This window comes from Drosophila melanogaster, chromosome 3R (assembly GCF_000001215.4).
Source record: "Drosophila melanogaster chromosome 3R".
Classification (NCBI taxonomy): Eukaryota; Metazoa; Arthropoda; class Insecta; order Diptera; family Drosophilidae; genus Drosophila; species Drosophila melanogaster.
In genome coordinates this window covers 18,764,843-18,787,149 of record NT_033777.3, presented here as the reverse complement: position 1 = coordinate 18,787,149, position 22,307 = coordinate 18,764,843, and the positions used below count along the sequence as shown (strand labels likewise).

Sequence of the window (22,307 nt, the reverse complement as noted above, 5' to 3'; positions counted from 1 at the left end):
GCGGGGGCCAAAAATGATTGCAACTTGCCGCTGGCAACTGATCGAATTGCTTGCCACATGCAACACACAGGCAAACCAGGGCCAAAATCAGAGCAAACCAAAGTGAGCCCAAAACGGCGGCAAAAAGAGCTGACCGAATGCTGTTTTCAATTTCGTCCTCTCGGTGGGGTGGAGGGGGGGGGGTCGACGCGACGTCATTATGTGTCCTAATTTTTATTGTTCGCTGGGCATTTAGTGCAACGGGCACACGGGGCGTATGGGAAATGTGCCGTAGGCCAAGAACATGATAAAGCAATTTAAATTTGTCTGCCATTGCCAGCATTAAATCACACAAGTGTACGAACCGAATGCAAAGCTAGCAGTCGACTCGATTCCTAGGTCCTTTGCTGCTGACGTCAGGACAATAAAGTGAAAGAAGCAGCAGCAGCAGCAACAGCAGCAGCGGGAAAAGCTCGGGGGAAAAGCGCCTCGAAGTATGCTGCATTGCCTGCCCTCCAGCTGCACGCAACATGCTCATAAAAATTAGAACCTCGAGTGTTGAAGCTGAAGCTGAAGCCAAAGTCAAAGAAAAAGCCACACCCAACGGGGCCGAACTGAGGCGCTCTTCAAGTTGCATGCAACATCGCTATTTATGAACTCAACAAGCAGGATGTCCTGGGCACCGCCCCTTAATTCTTCGCTACCATCTGCGATGTTCCGAACGTCCGGGTTGTGTGTGCTCTCGACATGGTCCCAAAACATGCTCCATAAATCGCCACAGGTAAATTTGTGTTCTGTTCCTTTGATTTCGTTTTGCTCCTCATGGCTTGTCGTGTGTTCTGGACTTACAAAAATATTATTATTGCTGCCTCGAAGAGAAAGGTATTGCAACTTATCCATTGGGTTTGCAATATACTATTTATGCGCTTACATATCATACATTCCTGCTAGGAAAGTAGTAGTATCAAATATATTTGTTTATAAACTTTTCAGTTATTCAGTATTATATTTAAATGATGGTTAGAATTGCTTTCCCACAACTTTTTGTTTGTAATTTTTGAAAGTATGCATATATGTTTACCAATGTTGACTTTTTACAAACAAGTAAATAAAAAAAAAAAGCTCATAATGGCATAACCACATAATGAGTACACGCTTTACTTATCCACAAATAGAGAAAGTAAACCTGGCATTTCTTTATTTGTGTTGACAGACTTCAAAGTGCTAAAATAAATAGTTAGCGATGAGCTAAATAAACGCCAGCTGTTCAATTTTTTCCGTAACACTCGCTTGAAATGTTTTACTTTCAATTTCGAAGCCCAGTAGCCGTTTAAGTGTATCGAACTTTCATCTTTCGTCGCCACTTACATTTGTCTCCTTTTTGTGAATGCAGCGCAGCACAAGACTGGCCAAAAGTACGGGCCGAAATTGTTTTCATGCTTCTTGGCCAGCCAGCCAGCCAACCAACCAACAAGCCTCCATCCTACAGACCCTTTTATTTATGTCAATCTCCGTCGGCTGTTGGCTGTTGGGTGTTTAATGCCCTTTGCCCAGGAACACCGCCCTTTTGGCCGACGATCATAAATCTTGGCAAGACAGTTGGGCGCTGAAAGTGCATATATAGAATATAAATAATGAGCGGGTGGCCGGATCAGAGGAGCACGCCCATTGTTTCGTATATATGCATCGAATGCATTTAATTATTTATTATATTATGTATACTCTGTAGTCTTGTGCGCGAATTCCACTCTTTTTGTTTATCAACGCTTTGCCTTTGTCCTTTGAACTGGGCTTATTTTGTGCGGTTATTGCTGTCGTTTAATTCGCTGTGGCGCTTCATTGACACAAGCTCGAATTAATTACATTCTTAATATGGCCATAATCCTCGATTTTATGCTAAATATAATCCGCGTTCAATGCCCATTCCATGCAATGTGGTCCATGGTCTGTGAACCTTGTTCCACCGGAGGGATTTAGCAGATATGCGATCACGTGCTAGCCAATTGCAATTGGATAAATATTTAATGATCTCGACTCGAAATAAATATCAAAACAGCTGCTGAGTGCTGAGTCAGTCTGGTTGGGGAAGCACCAATAAAAGTTTGTATAAAAGAATCACATGACAAGTTGTGCAAAAAACAAAAATATATATATATATACAGAAAATACAATTTAGTGAGCCGTGAGTGCCAGACATTATTAGCGATTAAATATGGAGAGCCAGAGTTAAACAAACACATTATGGTGTAATATTTGAGTAAGCAAATAAACAAAATTTTCAATTTTAATATTTGCCCAATGCGGAAAATAAAACACACAAAAAAAAATTAAAAAGCCAAAGAACACAGACGTGTTTAAATTGAATGCTGTTTTTTAGCATCACTCGTTTTTGTGACCATCACAGTGGGGGAGAGCCATTAAAAATAATGAATAATTAATGGAAAAATACAGTTTTATAGACCGGAGTGGCAAATTGAAACTGTCAGTGTGTGTGGCAAGAGTGCGTAAACACACACACCCACTTTTGGGCCACTCGACTGCTGCTTGAGCCGCCTCAATTAAAGCCGCAGTGTTTTACCAATTTTTTATACCGGCCACATATATGCAACGCATTTTAATTGCTTGTCAGAGATGGCTGCGGAACTGCTGGTCTGGTGGACTGTTGAACTGACCCCGGAGCTATGCACATCTCGCACTGCACTGTTATTGTGGATGAAGCATTTAATTTGCTGCACAGCGTGCGCGTGTCACAATAAAAAATCACTCAAGTGCAATGCTCCACTCGACTTCGTCCGTCCGACAAATGCAACGCCGTCATCGCCACCAAAGTTGGCCAGACGCACTTCGTTAGCTTCGACGGTGGGTCCTCCGGCGGCTTTCAGGGTTTTCCACAAGTTTCATCCTTGTATATTCAGTGTTTTCACGGGCTTTTCTGGGATCGCGGTCAGCAGAGCCGTGGCAATGCCAGTGACAATGGATAGCGCCTGCTCCAGAGTGCTTCAAGTGGTTTGCTTGTTCGACTGTCGGTCAGAAGTGCAAGTATCTCACTGCCGCGAACGAACATGGGAACTCCATTTGTTGATAAAAAAAATAAGTAAAGACTGTAATGCAGAAACGCGACAACTGCCACTGGGATAAACTTTAGCAACGAAGAAGATCGGCCATAAAACCTCGGCTATCTTTAGGGTTTTCAGCAGATAAGATAGATTAAATACCAAGTTAGGAAAGACATATTTCTCAAACGTAAAAGATTATTCCTGGGAAAAGCTGTCATAATTAAATTTGGAAATTTCTGAAAAACGTGCCAGGTATTTCATGGGAAAAATTGACTCAATCTTATTCGCCGAATCATTCGTCAATTAAATCTCAGCAGTCAGTTAAATTAACCATGAATTTGTTCAGTTAATCATATATATCTACTATATAAGCTGACAATAAAATGTGATGATAATTAAATAAATATATTCACAAACAACCATCTAGTTCTATCTAAATGCGTACATTGGCAGTGCAAACAAAAAGTCTTTTAAAATAATATTTGCCTAGCTGTCGTCGAATAACTTTCGTCATTCATCTGTTTTAATATATCAAAAAAAAAAATAATTTAGCAATGCGAGACAAGTAATTGTGGTCACGAGATTAGAAAATCAATGAGTGGTCTATTTTCAGTACTGGCCACTTTAGTTTCTAGCATTATTTACCACTCAAAGATACCAAGTCAATCAAAGCTAAAAATAATTGCTTCTCATTTGATAAGCACGTGTAAATATAAAACGTTTCGGGGAAAAACAATTTCATATTGAAATTTCTGAAGTACTGGTCTGATAATTAGATTAGATAGCTGGAGTTTTTCGGCGAAAAACTAATATGGCACCCAAGATGGCTTTTCGGTTATATGGTTATAACTGATTTTAATTTGCTTATCGCATACTTAGAATATCACCATAAAGGTGAAGCAATAAAAAACCAGTGTCACGTGATCACCAGACCCAGTCGAAATAGGTACTTAGTAGTCTTATTTGACGACTATGTTACCAATTAAGAATGACAAGACAAGGACTTAAGAATGAGTCACTAAAATGTCTGGGCGAAAGAAAAAATAAATCAATCGAATAATTCGTATCAATCTATTAATGCCATTCTAATAATAATTTTTAAGTACAGACGTCTGGTTGATATTTTTCAAAGATATACACTGAGTCATGAAAATGTAAGATACGACATTGTTTTCAGAGATACATTGGTTGCAACCCAAAGAGGAATTCCATTTGTTCTACGGGGAAAAACCATTTCGAAATCAATGGCAATAATTTTAAGTAATTGCACCAGGAAGCAGACTAATGGACAGGTTAACTGATTTTAATTTCGGAAATCACATAATTAAATCAAAACCAAAGCACTTGTGTTGCAAACAAAATGGCGACTGGCACTGAAGTGTTTTTATCAATCGCCATATTGTTTCCATTAGGTGCATAAGTTGCGAATGGTTGGTAGAATCAATTTTCGATATTGTTTTGGTGTTGGGGTTGGGGTTTTGTATTATCAATTAGTTTCGGCACACGGAATATTCACAATGGTCTTGTGTGGCACTTTACACGCGAAAACAGGCAAATGAATGCCGATGGCGATGGCTGATATGCGATGCGGTTCGTAGAGAGATAGCACCCACTCAGGGCATCCAGTTGATTGCTTATTGTTATCGCTCCCGGGAGTCTGGTGACTAACTCCATTATTTTCTGCCAGCCCGCACTATTTTGTTTTTTTGTGTTTCGAGTTATTTGTTTCGACTAATTGAAACGATGATGATGCCCAGTGTGATGGCGATGATGATGATGAAGTGTCTGTTGGACAAATAGATTTAATTTGGTAGACATTTTTGATTACTTTAATTTACTTGCCCTGGCTAAATTTGCTTTTAATGCGGCCAGCGGCGATTGTTTAATTCAAAATCCGAAATCCAATTTAGATCCACTCGACACAGAAAGCAATCAAAATGTGCAGTCAAATGGACTACAAAAGAGTTGTGCTTTTTGCTACATCTGCGCCCAAGGCGAGCAGAGTGATCAATATTTGAATCAATATTTGAACACGTCTAGTAGACACACTGCACTCAGCAAATACTCGCCATAAGCCATATTCAATGCACAGCCAGCCAACTAACTAATCGATGGTAATAATACCAACAATTAGGTGGCGAACAACAAACGCTCCACAATAGCCACATCACAGCGGAGTCTGCTAATCATCTAGGCTCCCCCCCCCCCCTTCAGCTGTGCTGTAATTTAATTAACTTGGCAACGCGGCGCAAAATTAGCATAAATCATTTAATTAAAGGTAAGTGCTGACGAGCGGCATGCTCGGCACTGCTCTTGTCGTCATTTACGCGTCGTTTTTGGGTATGCTAAAAATGTTGTGTTCCTCCTGCGAGCCGCCGAATCATGTGTTAATTTTTTAATAGCATTTCATAAATATATTTCAAGATGCCTAGCTTGAGGCTTGAACGAACTTAATTAATTGTTTAAATGCTGCATTTAATTTGCAATTGATACGTTTTTAAAGCATTTCACAGCTTGAAATTCAATTTTTTCCAATTAGCCTAGTGAAACTAACAAACGCTTAAAGCAGATACAACAAATGCCGATTTAGGAATCATTTCAGTGCTCGTTGAGAGCTATTCAAGCAAAAAATAAACGCAACAGCTGTAAAATTTTAACTAAAAACACAACAATGTGTTTTAAGGGAAATTGTTGCTTTAATCGTTGCCAGTATCGCTATTGTGGTATATAAATAAAAACCGCATCAAAACTATTGTAATAAAAACATTTCCATTCGCATTCTCACAATGAGCACAATTGCAAATTGATTTGTGTGGTTCGGTGAAAATTTCAACTCTTTTCCTTCAGTATTTTGCATTGAATACAGTGAACCAAAACAAAATAAATAGTATTGCAAAAAAAAAAAAAATAAACATTGAAAAACAAACTAAAGTATAACCAAAAGAACGACAGCAAAAATATTCAGCAATGAATTCGATATTTTCGCAAAGCTTATGAATCTTTGATAACGTTTTTCCTGTTAAATATTTAAGCATTAAACAAACAGCGTTTTCATCACTGCGACCAAATATATAAAGCTGATGTTTAAATTAACTTACTTTTAATCCGAAACATGCGAAGTATATTGTGTGCAATCAAATGAGTTAATATTTGCCCTGGGTTAGTTGAAGTAAATATTTACATGATGAATGTTAAATATGTTAAGTACTTAAACTTCAAATTTTTTTCCAACGCAATATTTTGTTCTCTTTGTTCTTGCACCCTTTTTTTTAAAAAATTTATCGATTGTTGATGAACTCGCAAAGTCAATAGAACTTTTAAGATTTGAGAAATCGCAGGCTCATACATAAATTAGAAATACGAAAAGCGTTTGCCTCAGCGTAAATTTCAATTAGTTAGTCATGTAAAGAGCTCAAACTTTTTTGGGCCATTTTGCTCAGAGTTTTTATTTTGTGCGGCTAAGTCGGCGAACCTGCAACAGCATCCGCATAAATTTTGCATATTTATAGGCACATAAAACCCCACTCGATGCCACCCACATATATATATTTTTATATGCATACATATATTCGGATATGTACTTGTTGAAAGGGCGTCGGGAGCACCTTTGGCGATTGCCAGTCGACCTGGCCTCGGTGTGAAAAATGAAACATAAATTAAATCTGCTACACCGAATTCAGCGCAGAGTGTCGGGCTTAGGATACTTAAGCGGCGGCCGCACCTCCTCTTTCACTTTATGATTTCAGCCAAATGAAAATTTATGAAGCAGATGGCACAAGCTGATGCCAAAGCCAAAGCCGAGGCTAAAAAGAAAGCCAGTCGGTTGCGGCGAAAAATATGAACTTCAAATTCGGTGGTCTTCAAGTTTTGTGTGTGTGGCAAATGAAAATTATGACTCATTAAATAATGAAGTGGTGGCCATAAATTACACTTTACATTGCAGTAGCCGCCGTGTTTACCTAATGTCTAAATCTTATAAATCATATATATATATATGCATATATCAGACAAGCGGAGTTAATCATGACTGCAGTTTGCGGAGAAAAACTCTCGAATAGCCGTGTGCCGCCTTGTATTCCATTAATACCACTTAAAACTAGTAATTAGTTGGCTAAAACGACGCAGGCACTACAGCTTTCAAACACGACTATGAGTTATGAGCTCCCTTTATCCAGCTAATTTAGATAAGACTCTGTACGCGGTCTGGGAAAAATACTTCCGATTAAGTACTCTAGGTCGAGGCAACTTCCCACCCGCCGAGCAAGGCCGTTGGGTCTATCATCATCATCATCATCATCATCATCACCACCACTGACGAACTGACGTTAGCTTATTATATGATTTTACTGTCTGGCAAACATTTGTGTCTAGCCCGATTCCGTTTAACTCGATACACCGACCAGTACAACAAGAGCACGTTCTGCGTATAAAATGAAAACACCTGGCGAAACACCCGACACCCTAGTATTTGCTTTGGCATTATCAGCGTAGATCCATATCGCTCGGTCTTATAAATGAGGGCACAGGGCCAGAAGCTGCAAGCATTCCTTGAGCGATCTTAGACAAGGTCGGTCATTTAGTTTATTTTTCAATTCAGTGGTCAACTTGAAAGGAGTTTGAAGTAATCTATCTACTCGAAACATTTCCATATTCACGTGAGTAATTGGTTAAAATTCACATTCACATCGGATCGTTTAAACAGCTGTCAGTGGTTTTTGAGTTGACCCATTAAAGGTTTCGGGTCTTTTGTGTGCAGAGAGAAACTTCTGGACGGAAATATTATTTTTTTTTTTTTAAGCTTATTTTTGGCAGTCGCGTATGCCTAGGCAGATATTATTCTCAGTTGTCTTTTAGCTGTGCTCGGTGAATTATTATAGCTCAATGTTTAGCTCAATGAATATTCCATATGGCTATCCTCCGAAATTTCCGTTTGCCGAGTAAGCCACATGAGTGTTAAACCTTTGAATCGTTGCAAGTGTTTCTACTTTGCGGAAGCTTCGGCTTAAAATCTATGCCGTTGGCCTTGCCAGGCAGCACTCGAAAGTTTCCAGACAATGTTCCTAATGAGTTCTCAACAAGTGGACTAGCAGTGGCAAAAGCATAAACTCTATGCAAATTGATTCACTTTCAACATCAGCAACTTCATTTGAGTTCGTTACGTATGCGGCCAGTTGTCGGCTTAAGAACCCAGCAGCCGTGTAGTAAGCAGGCTAAGTAAGCTGCTTTAGTTATGACAAAGCACAGCGTTTCGAGAAACACACACACACACACACACACAGGATCACAGGATGTTCCACGGACACAGGACCCACGCCGAGTGGCAACACGAGTTGCCTAATAAATGATGTGGCGGCCACAGGAGACGACTTAAGAGAAACCTCTCAAAACGTTGTGCAGTGAAAACAAAGAAGTTTTAATTTAAGATACAAATTCAGCTTACAGACTATTAAGGAATATTTTTGTTCGTATCTTATGTACGAAACAAGGCCTTGAGTTGTACTTGTTTTCTTTTCACATACCAACCAAATCATACTAGCCTATTTCTCAGTGCATCTCCCAGAAGTAAAGATGACAAAATGTTGTAGTAGCTGTAGTTGTTTTAGCTGTTGCTGTCAATCAAGACAAGCTGAATTTTTGCGACATTGTTGCTGGACAAGCTGCTGCTGCCAAACGAGTTTACTTTGTCCTTTCCGCTGTCATTGTTCCGCTCCCGATGCGCCAGTGACTGCCGCTAGTCCTCCAGTTGGTCATGTAATTGCTATACTGCTATTACTTTGGGCCAAGTTATTAAGTGATTGTTATTCCTGCTGCCGCTGGTGCTTTTGTTCCGTTGATGCAAAAGCATAATCTAACGATTATGCGAAGCAGCTCGGTCTGGCCAAATGTAAATTAACTCGTGTTCGAGCTGAGCATCCGTTGCTCGTGGCTAATTTTGTGTAGTCTGCTTTTTCGGGCAGGCGAGTTGCAAATTAATTTCGATTTTTGCGAACAGTTCGGCCATGGCTGTCCGAAACAATTTGCCAAATTGCCATTGCGAATATGTGTGTGTATGCGGTGTGTGTGGCGGCACAAACTGTTGCAGCTGGCTCAACTAATTGCCTTTAATTATGAATGGAACTGGCAACTGGCTGCCTCGTCACCAAAACACACGCACTAAGGATAATCGCTGTACGCTGCTTGTCAGACATGGCGTTTGAGTAATGGCTGTCTAGGTAATAATGCATTATCGATTTAAAGTGTCAACCGATACGAAAAGTGCCATTTGCATTGAAGTGCGGACAATAACTAATTGCCCCCCATCCAACTGGAATATTTTCCTGTCAATTAAGCCGATAAAATGTGGCCAGGAGTCAGGAGCCAGGAGCAGAGGAGTCGAGCGAGCCGTATTTATCTGTAAATATCGTTTACATGACATTAATTGCATATTGATAGTGTTTGCTCAATTGTTTGCCCTTGTACGCTCTATTTGTGTTTGCTTTGAACGACTCGCTCCGCTCCGTTGATGCAACTTTGTCCGGTCGGAGTGGCCATCAATCAATCAAGCGATCCATAGATCAATCAATGCGCCAAGTTTGTTACCGCCAACTTTGGCTCCCGCCGTATCCAACTAATTGAGCCCCAACTCGGCGAGCTTGTCAAACAGTTTTGGCCCCGAGTTAGCTGCAATTTGCGACTCATGAATATTTATGCGCGATATAATTAAATATGCTAATTACAACTGATTGTACGCACAATCATTTGAAATTATAATTCTCAGCGAAGCGGAGCGAGTTCACTTCGCGCCGGCAAAAGCAACACGAGCAGCCAGGACACAAACAGCCAATCCGCCAGGATAACACGCATTGTGAAACTGACAATTTAGCATAAATTCAAATGAAATCAACACAAAAAGGGGGCGTGACTTAGCAACAGTTGCCAGCTTAAATTGCTTTGCAGTGTGAAAAATTAGGGGCAGTAGGGTGCGGGGGATGTGCTGGGAATTAAATAAATTACATTGTTGCCGGCATAAAGTTGACGCTGCCAGCTAAACAATTTGTGCAGCTATCAGGGCTACCCAGCCAAATGCCACCCCTATCCCACACCCTTTCCCCCTTTCACCCATCGGGCAACATTGGCCTTCGGGATGGGGTCCTTGCACATCCTGCTGCACCTCCACTTTGATTATTGAACCACCCACATCAGCTGCCATGGCCAGCCGGATGAGCCGGATGGCTAATTTTTTGTGCTCCAAGTAAGTGAATTTAAGTTTTAATAACTGACATTGGCCATCAAAGATCGAGCTGCTACAAGCCAGGTTTATCCGGGTTAATTGAAAATCCAAAAAGGCAACCGGTGAAGGCCAGAGCATATTTTAACATAGTTTTGCCCTCCCTCAATTGCGCCAACATAATATTCGAGAGCATGTCTTAAGCTGGCCTCTATATATTGCCAAGAAATTGCGCATAAATTGCGAAAGAAATTAGTTTTCGTGTTCTGTAGACCGACAAGAGTTTTGCCATTAAATTAAGCAGCTCAGCATGCAAATGAAAAGGAGGAGCTTAAAAGCTGCATTGGGAGCTAAATAATCCTAACTTAAAACTAATTCTACACATGTGTTCAACTAAAGATCCAACACATTTCAGATTGGAGATATTCGAAAAACATAAGTAATTAAATACATTTTGATTTGTATACTAAAGATTACTTCTCTGGATTTAGAAAACTTTAAACTCCTGTACTACGCAATAAATTCCCAAAGTCAGCACACAATCAGGCAGCAATTGAAGGCCACATTAAAGCGTGCTCATACAAAACATCGATGAATAATTAAAATTTGTATTGCCATATGCACACTCATTACATAAATACTTCATTAAGCAGACTGGACGGGCCAAAAGCACTTTGTCCCCGACCGGACATAAAGAGCCTCCCAAATGATAGCCGTTCACTTGAACAAATCACCAGCACGTGGCCAATAAAATGGGGATGGGCTCTAGAGCTTCTGCTCATTCCGCCATCCAGTGGAAATAGTTTACCAAACGTAGATAGCCAAAAGGGAGGCGTTGCAGCCATAAATATCCATTTGCGGCATTTCCATGGTGACAAAAATGTAGCCAGTCTAATTTATTATCAACAGCCTTTGTGCAAACAAAGGGACCAAACAAGCTTTTTAATTTCCACAATCTCAAAGGACGAACGAAGGACCAAGGACTTGGGTACTGGTCACTGGACAGGCCAAGACCAGACCGTTTCATTAGTTCAATTAGCTGGACAGGTGCTGGCTGGATGTCAAGTGGCAGCTTTTTAAACGATGATTAGTGGCCATTCGTTTTCGTCCTGGGCCAGGACGAAATACAAGACAAATTGTTGTTTGTTTAGCTCCCGACAGGAGGCACTTGAATGCAAATTTATGTGCCCGAAAGGATTCCCCCTGTCAGCCGGTCCTTAGCATTGGCAGGTCGCAGCTGAGGGATTCCCCAACATGTTTTCTAATTTGCTTTTTGAGCGCTGGTCTCCGGGGTGGAAACTAAAATTTGTTGACACAATTTTAAAGAACATGAAGTCTAATTAAGATGCCTTCAATATTAAAAATAATTGGTAAACGATTATTTAACAAAAAATATTAAACAGAGAAAAGTGGATAGTGGTTTAATTTCAAACTATTTTTTGCACAATCCTTAAGAGCGAAAAGAAGCCATTATCATATTATTTTAAAGTGGATAAACAAACAATTTTTTGTTTTCAAATACCTTATGGTCTACAAATTTTGTCACTGCCACAGGTGGCCAGTGGCCAGCACAATGAGCTAATGGCCAGAAGTCGGAGGTGTTAGAGATAGCAAAAGGGCCAACAGACACTGCACCCGGAGACTAACTAACCCAATTATTTGTAAAATGCGAGCACAGAAAAAATAACTGAGAAACCAAACTGAAAAGAAACCGCAGCCCATTGTTCCTACGCCACAGCAGGTGAAACCCGAGACACAGAAAAGTTTTCCAGGGGTTTTTTGCAGAAGGGGATCGGAGGAGATGGGAAAAGCGGGAAAACTGGGGAAAACTTCGCACAGCACGCGTAATGAAAACTTTGTTAGGGCACACACCAATGGTGCACAGAGCGAGCGAGGAAAATGGCACAGAAATAGACAAAAAAAAAAATATATATATATATATATGAGAGGGAAAAACAGCTTTTCCCGGCAGTGCCACTCGATGGTGTCGAGTGCTCCGGCTGCTGGACACAAAAGTGGCGACAACGGGAAATTAGTTGTGCACGCTTGCTAGTTGCAACGCAAAACCCGGGCATTAGCCGGCTGTCCTAGATGCCCTGCCGCTGGGGTTGACCACTAAATTGCCGAGATGAAGTCGCCGCTCCGGCTCCGGCTCCGGCTTCTGGCTGATGTTGATCAAATTATCAGCATGTGGCGACTGCCAAGTGGCTGATGACCGTCGCTTAATGCGCTCCCAACGTCCTTCGTCCTTGCTCCTTTTGTAGCATACTTTTCAGAGACCAGCAAATTGCTTAAGCTGAATTGCCGAGCATCGAGAGTGGAACGTTCACGCAGAAAAATGGCAATTAATTGGTAGACTTATATAAATACGAGCAGCTCAATAGCCATAGAATCTAAGAATTCGATCGATCACATCATGACAGGCCTTTAAAAAATGAATAGATAGACTAGTAATAAAGTTGGAATTTAAAGGCTTGACGACTTAATTGAAACTGCTATAAACAATAAGTTTGCATTTTCATAAACCAAGTATGTGCTTTTGTTTCTCGTGCTCTTTGCCTGCTCAATACGACATTAAGAAGTTCAAAAGTTCCAATCACGATTTTTTAAACAATATTCCGCCGTGTAATTCAAACGAAGCCTGCCTAATTGTTTGACAGGACAACTTGTAACGCGAAAAGTTTTGCTTTACTTCACGTCTGAAATGCGACGGGGCCACAATGACAGGCAACAACAAGTTGCAATTGTCACTTTTGTTGAAACTTTCTCGAAATTTACAAAGTACCAGTAACTTACTCCCTTTTTTTTTTTTTTGCTCATTTTCGTTTTGACCAAGGCTACACACTTTTTGCCAAAGTCATGCTGGAAATAAATTATAAAAATGTCCGCGGAAAATTATGTTTTTTTTTTTTGCGGCGTGAGGCAGTGGGAGTGAAAGGAGCATTTGATTCCTTCGCCGGTCAAGCGCCACTCGTTATAAATGATCGCAATTGAAAGTTTAAACCCCATACAGGGCTAGTTGAAAAATTGACATTATTTTCGGTTGGCAACAAACAGTCAACGGACGATAAATAAGAGGCAACTTAAGTCGAGTATTTATTTTTCGGGCATCCTTTGATAAATGACTTTGACCTGGCCGATGTGCAAAAGTAAAAAAAAAAGTGGTAGAGGAAAGCCGCACATGGGCGTGCCCTGCCACGCCCTCCGAGTGACTTTTCTCATTAAGCCTGGCCAAGGCGAACGTGGTCGAAAAGAAATCAAACTAAAGTTTTGCACAAAATTCTTGGGGTCGCCGGCCCGAAGGGACGTGAACATGTGTAAAGCGTCGAGCGGTTAAAGCTAAACAAACAATTGCCAAATGCAATCGAGTTGGTTTTGGCCTCGCCCCCAAAGGAGCAGGCGGGTGGACCCTGATTGGTCTAAAGGACGAAAAACAGTAGAATGGGGTGGTAAGGGGCACAGTTGCATGTTGGCAAATGGCAGGAAGAAGTTTGCCAACCGCATGCTTCAACTTCAATTTGCTGGAAGGATTGTTACGGGGAACTGGGATCGCTGCTTACAGCTTGACTCGTATTTCATTACTCGAACTGGTATTAAGTGGCAAACTTTTGTATTTAACAACTTTTAGCAGCCGAGCAGCAAAAATGAAGAAGATGAACCGACCAAAGTTTGCCATGGCAAAGCCAATGGAAAACAAAAAAAAAAAAAAAAAAGAAATGTGAATCGTAGAATGAGGAACAAAAAGTAAGTTGCAGTCACTTGACTTAACTGCAATTCTCTCGAAATTCACTTGTCAAAATTTCGCTCAGAAACAATTAAATTTTCTTTAGGTTTTTTGAACTTGAAATGCATTGAACATATTTAATATTGTATAGTACAGTAGGTATAACTTGTTTAAGAAAAGCAATAAGTATAAATACAATTAAGTATTTTATAGTGTAATATCGCTAGGGATTTTAATGAATCAGGAGAGCTAACCGTTTTTGGTGGTGCAAAAGCCAATTGGCAAGAACATGTGGCCAAGAGCACAGAGGTGGCAGTTAAAAGCTCCAAAGATTCCCGAAATTGGGACAACACTTTGCACTTTGCAATCTGTGAAAGTTGTTGCATCCCCCCACTTCGGGAAATCTGTCAAATAAAAGTTTGATTGGCACACCCCCCTGTTGCACGGGAGTTTTGGAGCCATGACTTTGCCAGTGCATTAATTAGCAAATGCAGCGAACTGAGGAAACTTTCGAGCATTGCCATGAACTGCATGCCGTGCATGCAACTTTGTGGCGCCCCCCATACACGCATCCAACTCATCTGAAGTGGCGCATAAATTGAGTGCATAGCGAATGCGTACATATACGTATATATGCAACAATGTGGCATATAGTGTAATTTCCCCCGCATTACCATAATTATCCCTGTCATGCCCACAGCTCCGCCATCACCATCACCATCAACAAGCTGATCAGGCTTCGCGGCAGGCGGCACTCCTTAATGCCAGGTCATGCAAGGTAGTGGAAAGCGAAAGTTTTACATACGTTCTGCGTCGACAGAAGGCGGAAAAGCGGAAAAGTGGAAAAACGGAAGAGCGCACCCACTCTCACAGCTCCGGCCGTCTTTACTTTTTGCTGGCCGTTGGCCAATGTCGGCGCTGCACTTTGGCTAAATTACATTTTCAATTTGTCAGCTGGCGGCGAACTGCAGGCCATTAAATGGCAAATTAAGTTCAGCTTCGGCTTTTATTTTATTTGCCAAGCTGCTGATGCTGCTGGCGTGCTTGCAATTTTTGCATTTTTCCATTCTCCGGCGGCAAATGTGTTTTTGATATGCGTTTCATTGTCTGACGATCTTGGCGCATTAACGTGGCAGATTTTCGGCTCTGCGTCGTGGAGATGGTGGGCAGGTGGAATATGCTGAATATTTCATGAGTGTCATAAATTTCTCCTTTACACGCGCTTCAGTTTTGCCGCCCTTTTATTTTTAATAACTTTCCATTGTGGCTGTCAGTGGCAGGCAGGCAACAGCAACAGCAACACACGTGCTTTTCCTGCTCGCCAGGACTGAGGACTCAGGACTCCTCGAGTGTGAGGACATGTCAGCGATTCGTTGTTGCTTTTGTCACTCCTTCAAGCTGTTTTATAATTTATGATGCTTGGCATCGAAGACTCCTTTAAGCACACACACGAAGACACACCCACCCACACACCACACATGTCGCCAACTTTTGTATAATTTTTCAAAAAAACTGAACTGCATGAATATTAACTGCAAGTGGCAGAATATGGCGGCAGCAGCACATCCTGCCATCCGAAATCCTGGCCCATCTTGGCTGCCACTTTTTTTTATTGTGTGTGCGCCCGGCGAAAGTTTCAAGTGCCAGCTTGATCCGGAAGGGGCGGTGGCCACGCCCTGCTAACTTATGCATACGTGTAGCTAAGTCTCCTTTTTTTTACCCGCCGCCAGCCAGCCAGCCATCTTCAGCATCAACCTCCACTCGTCCTTTTGTTTTCGGCAAAGGATTTTTCATACATATTTGATGCAAATGTTCGCAAATTGTCGTCGCTGTCTATTGGACATTTTGTGGCCGCATTCGGTTCGCACATTCGCCCATCAAACAAAAGAGCAGATACACTGGGAACAAACTTGTATATAAGCACTTAAATTGTGCTTAGTTTAACAAAACAAAGTTTAAATAATATTTTTCGAAGGTATTTAAAACATTTGTTGAACGTCCGAAGGTTAAGGTTATATATATACTTTTTATGCACTTGTGGACATCTAAGTGGAGTGCAGGTGGCACTTCGCATGGATTACGGATAATTTGCTTAAGCTTGGCAAGCTGAAAATAACAATGAGGCAGCCACAAAGCAGATCCTTGGAACTGTCCGTTTCGACTCCTGGCTCCTGCGTCCTGTTGCCCGACTCCTGGCTTTTGTCTCCCGGCTTATCACATGGCCGAAAAAGCGAAGGGACAAAGATGAGCTAGCTGGTCAGGATCCTGCTGCGACGGCTGTCAGGCAAGTGACACGGCAGCTGTGCTTTAAACAAAGCTAAGCTCGTGGTAAAAACAACATGACTAATAGTTTTGACAGAGCCAGGCAAAACAAAAGGCCAGACAGCATGTCAGATAAAAGCCAAAGCGATGGCAAATGATGGTGTTCGCTGGGAAGGCGAAACTGCATGCTAAATGTTGTCAATTAGTTGTAGTTGGTGAGCCAAAAAAAAAAAACGAATGACCGAATGACTTGGCGAATTGGCTCGCAAAAAGTTGACCAGTTGGCGACCCTTTTGCAATGGGTATTTTACATTATCCAGAGGGGCAATAGTCATCTTTGTACAACAAATCAATTATTTCTAATCATGTGAAACGTATGGGAATTTCAAGACTTGTAAACGTATCTCTGACTTGCAGATTTATTTGATTTAAAACACAAGCTTGAATACGATTTCTTATTAGACACACTACATTTCAATACTGTCAATCAGGTTGTCAATTAGTGTTAGTGTATGCTTTCTAGAATCAATCAGTATTTATGACAAAGCTTTCTTTTGTTCGGAAATTTAAGACAATCTCAAAAATAGGAACTAGAAAAGGGTGGGGCAAGATGTTAATATTCGCATACATAAGCCAGCAGCAACCATAACTTTAAACTTGAATAACTACAAGCTCTTAACATAAAAACTAATGAAACATAACTTCCAATTATTTCCTTCTCTAACCCCTTTGAATTTGTAACATCGACTTTTGAGAAGATACACATTGAGCAAGAAGTCTGCTTTACGACAGCTTCAGGTGAAGGAGAAAATCCTAAGCTGGGTGGGTTATGCCATTTCTTTTGGTCGCCGGGATCCATGGACCTCGGAATCACCAAGAATCACAGGGCAGCTCAACAGCTTGGCTTGGCTATAAAACCACAAAGTCGCCGCCAAAGTCACACTTAAGCTCAACTCTGCCCTCTCTTCTGATTACACCCACTCATGCTTACAGCAACTGAAGTACAGTGGAATGTCCTTACGGCGGGACGTGCATACAGATGTCAGCAAGTGGGGCGAAGTTCATAAATTCAAAGAACGAGCCAAATTTTCCAAGGGTGCACCGTAAGCAAAAATTGGGAGGTTTTTGAAAGGTGAAAGAACATTGCAGTTATGAAATTTTGAAAACATTTTCTAAATTAAGTTTGCGTTTATGGATTTTTAATGGCAGAACTCCTAAACCTAAACTGTTGAACATTTTTGGCTTTGTATTATAGCATTAGCATTTAAATGCAGTATAATTTTTAGTCATTGCGCTTGGGGTTTTACGAATTTCACCCACAAAGAAAGTTAGTTTATTGTCACTCTGTGCCATCTTTTTGCTCCCTTTAAGTTTTGTGCAGCCTCGTCTTTTTCGCCTGGCTCATTTCGCCTGGCCCCTGGCCCCCATGTTAATGTTGATGGGGTTCGTTTGGATGTGGGTTGTTGCAAGTGTTATGATGGGTGCAGGCAATCCACACCACAAGGCACCCACACCATTCGCCTGCGGATATGCAACAATGTTGTCAAGTTTCCTGCTTGACACAACGTGGCCGCCGAGCCACGGAGCGCTCAGTTGGCATTATGTCCATCGGGCGTGACTAAAATGCACATGCTCAACTGTGCTGGAAAACGTTTTATCCAGCTCACATCTCACCTAAAAGCCAACAGCCCCCCCCCCCCCCCCTTCCGCCACTCCGAAAGTTGAAGAGATTGTGTTTGTTTTTTGCCGGTGACCAACTTGAATTTTGATTTTGATTCTCATTTCTTGCACACTTTTTTTTTCAGCAGAAGCAGAAGCAATAGCAATAGCAGCATCAACATGGCCAAGGACTTGAGCACTATGGGATGGGATTATCTGATGTTTGTACTGTTTATAGCCCTCACCGTTTTGGGCCCGTTGTGGAAACGCATTTTTGGCAAAAAGAAGGAGCGCAGCAAGGCCGACTATGTTTTTGCCACCGGCGGAGTTTCGATAGTGGCAGTCATGATTTCCATTGCCCGAGGAACCTTGGGAGTGAGATCCGTGCTAGGTGAGTCTTTAAATGCCTTAATTACTTCTTATTAAATCTTAATCTTGTAACAATTTTAACAAAGGCTATCCCAGTGAATTGTACTACCGCGGATCGGCCATGTGGGAGATCATCTACGGCATGATGAGCGCCTATCCCATCGTTTGCTTCATGTTCGTGCCCGTGTACTTTAATCTGGGCATCACCTCCGTCTATCAGTACATCGATCTCAGGTAAGTCGAGCTACCAACTCGAGCTACCAAGTCCAAGAAAAGCCACTCCCCAAAGCGCCACATCGTTTAATTAGTAAGAAGCGAAACGAAGCGAAGGAAAACGATGCGAAGTAAAACGGCAGGCAACAGGACAGGAAAATTGTTATTTAAACATTCGTTTTAATTCCGCCAAATGCGACGCAGAAGCAGCAGCGACTACTGTCCAAGGGTCCTGTGTCGCCTCTCTTATCGCCGAACCGCACACAATTTTATTCTTCATTAAGGACCCCAAATGAAAGTGAACAGAAAAGCGCCACGGGGCTCAGTTCAGTTCAGTTTAGCTCAGGTTCTGCTTTTACTTTTGCCAGGCTGCGAGTGGCACAGGTTCGCTGCGTTGCTAAATAAATTTGAATTACATTTCACACAAAAAAAAAAAAATCGGCCAAACAGAGGAGCACAACAACAACAATGAGTCGCTAACAAATGGCCAAACAAAAGCCAAGCCGGCAGAGCAAATAATCTATAGATTTGTCCTTGCCCCGCCATGGAAAGCAACTCTTGGTCATGGAGTCGCAGTAGTGAACTTGGTCGCTTGGATGCTATCGTCCAGTTGTCGTCAGCGCTGCTATTGGGCCACCTCGTTTCCCTCCGCCCCTCACCCTAAGTTTAACTGCTCCTACTATTCCATTTCCATTTCCATTTCCATCTGTCGCAAGTTGTCGCCTCGTGGGCCTAATTGTTTTTTAAGTTCGAAATTAGTTAACAAATTTGTTATCAAATGTTTTGCAGTTTCGACAACAGAATTCAATTAATTGCAAAAACAGACAAGGCAAAAAGGAGGGGGGTTGGCTGTTTGGTCAGAGCATAATTTGATTGAAATTTAATTGGCATGTGCCGCACATTGACAAAATTCTCGGTGGGTTTTCTCACAGGGCAAAGGAACTGGTCGTGGGCAAAAGCTGTGCAGAATTGACAAATTATTTAAATGTTTGCTTGAAGAACTGAATGTAATTTGTTAATTAGCATAAACAAACTGAAATACAAGAAGAACTAATGGGGAGTCTAAGAGAAATTAATGATAAAATCAATGCCATGTTTCTACTACTGTGATGAGTCTCAAAAGTCCAAGGATTTTGCCATGTTTGAATAAATTTTTTACAAGTCCTACATTAAATCCTGCTTAACAAGAATTTGGTTAATACCTAAAAGTAAAATCATGCAATCTACCAAAAAAGGTTTAATTGATGACTTCTTCTTCAATCACCTATAGACTTTCATTAAGCAATTCAATAAATTGTTTAATGGGTTTAAAACTCAGTTAAATTAATGACCATATCAATGACTGATAATGCTGGTTTCCAAAAAAAAAAAATACCATTTTATAAATGTACATTTTACTCGGTTCGGACGCAACACTCAAACTAATTGAATAGCGAACGAGTCAAGCCACTTCATCAATCTTAGTCAATTGGCTTTAGCCCCAAAAGCGGGCAAATCAAGAAGGCAGGAAGAAGGAGGAAGGGCGTGGGATACGAAGAAAAGGGTTGCGGATGCGCAACATGGCCAAATGTTGCCCCAAAAAGTTGGGCGCACAACATTTGGATGCCTCATTGTCGCTTGTCATCGCAACTGGCGCCCAGCGACATGTTTATGCATACAACTTCATCAAAATAGGCTGAGCCTCTCGACTGGCGGATGAAAATGGATGTGGAAATGGAAATGGGGTCTAGGGCACACACAGACGGAGGCCGATAAGTGAATATGCTACAAATTGGCAAAAGCCACTTGGCCAAACACATCCAACCAGGCCAAATAAAGCAAGTTTGAGGCTGAGAAAAAATGAGGAAAAAGACAAAAGCATGACGAGGACAATGCCATACATGAAGAATGGTATAGTTAAACCAGTGGGCCAAGTCATACCCATTCTTTCTTAATATTACTAATATGATTATCAAAATGATTAAATATCAAAAGAATGCATATGAAATTGCTAACATTCTAAGATACTTTAGATATGATGTAGGCACCTAAGTGAATTGTAGGTATCCTGATACCTACTCTATCTTTCCCGTTGCATACAATCCCAACAAGACAATATACCTTTGAAGCCAATGACTACCGGGTATCAAGCCAAAAAAAAAAAACCCATTGAAAGAAGCAAAGGAAAAAGAAGGAAACACAAAGAAGCCACTCGGTCTGAGGCTGTTGACAAATTGTATGACAATTCGTTTGTGCCATAATGTTTATAAATAGCGCGTGTTGTTGCCTGTCACTGGCATCAGGCATCAAGGATCAAGCACCGAGCCCCAGGATCTCCGTCCTACGAAAAACTTGCGAAACAAAAACCCAAGACATCCCAAGCACAATCACACACACACACACACACACACGCACATAGCCGCCCAAAAGTCGTGGATTCTCTCACTTGTCAGTCGCCTGTCGCAAGTGATGTCTGCCACTCAAATCTGTGGAGGAGTGGGTGGATTGGGCGGATCGGGTGGATTGGGCGGATTGGTTGAATGGGGGAATGTGGCATGACCCTTGACTCGCTGCCAACTCAAGTGTTAGCCAACTCGCACAGAGATTTGCTATCTGGGCAACCATCGAGTTCAATGGTCAAGTAAAGTTCGGCTTTGTTCGCCCCGGATAATTCATACTGCCGGTGATTTCGTGATGGGGGAGGAGCTAGTAGGAGATGGCAATTACATGTAAATAAATTGATACCGAGCTTGTGTGCCAGAAAAGCGGGAGAGATCAATGCCAACAGTCGTTGGCACTTAGCAAATGGAAAAAATGCATTCCGGCTTCCACCATGGTTTATTTACGAGTACAAGGGTGGCCAAAGTGCTTCTGAGTGAATGACAACCAAATGAAAAAAGGCCACGCAAAAAACCAGGTTGGCTGCCCAGGATCGGAGGTTTGGGGAGAGGTGAAGGAGTTCGCAGGGGTCGGTGTTTTAGGACGACATGCATACGCATAAATAAAGACGTTTTCGGCGGCGCTACAAAGTGAGGCCGTGATTTGCAATTCAAAGGCAACAAAGTTGTTTTTTTTTTTTGTGGGAGCAACACACATGACCTGCGGTGGTAACAAGAATGGGGATATTGGGACCAAGCCAAGAATGATACAAAATAAAGGTAGTTAGATAAAGATACAAATGGGTGAGTTCTTCAACAAAATGCCAACAGAGTTCAGATAAATTAGGCGATTTTAGAACTAAAACATCGAGCTTAATTTAAACTGACCTTTATTTACAAAACGTAAAAGAATTATCTCAACTGCACACGATAAATCAATTTCAAGTGATTTGAACATCAATCCTAATCAATAATAATCCTTAAAGCCAGTTTGCTCTGGGTATCTTGAAGTCGATTAAATCAAGCGAAACCATTCACCTTTGATACCTTCTCTGCCACCCTTTTTATGAGCGGCTTTTAGCGCATTGTAGGCACTCACAGGACACCGACTTCGTATGGCTGATTATGTTTATTTATGCATGACAGTTAATGCATTCAAATGTGTCACCCTTGTTGTTGCCTCAGATTGGCTTTGATTGTAAAATTAACTCGATCCTCCCCACAGGAGACACGAAAGTGTGGAGCTGGAAGCGACTTGGATTGGGATTGGCTGGCTAAACGGCGATTATGTGGCCATTGTACAAAACCACTCGTCATATTAAATTTGCCATTAATTTATGCCTTTGTCGCCCTGGCCGAAAATTGGCTTAGCGGCTTCCCATGATAAATGATGACACCGAGTTGCAGAGTAAACTCAATTCGCAGGGGCGTTGGATTCGAGGAGCACGAAAAGTGGGGGATACTTAATCCCCCAGTACGGC

At 41.6% G+C, this 22,307-nt stretch overlaps 1 protein-coding gene across 6 annotated transcripts in view; it reads left to right on the top strand.

Annotated features, from left to right (window-relative positions):
* CG7720 (uncharacterized protein) overlaps positions 1 to 22,307 on the top strand; it is a 35,934-nt gene that overhangs the window by 8,020 nt on the left and 5,607 nt on the right. For 3 of the 6 annotated variants that reach the window (NM_001300470.1, NM_001170178.2, NM_001170179.2), the window contains 2 exons: positions 18,034 to 18,278; positions 18,343 to 18,490. In NM_001300470.1, the coding sequence (NP_001287399.1) occupies positions 18,068 to 18,278; positions 18,343 to 18,490 (359 nt within the window). In that variant the 5' untranslated portion in view covers positions 18,034 to 18,067. Of the gene's footprint in view, positions 1 to 7,574; positions 7,691 to 18,033; positions 18,279 to 18,342; positions 18,491 to 22,307 lie in introns of those variants that run through there. The other 3 variants (NM_142496.4, NM_001170180.1, NM_169834.2) reach the window with 2 other exon arrangements.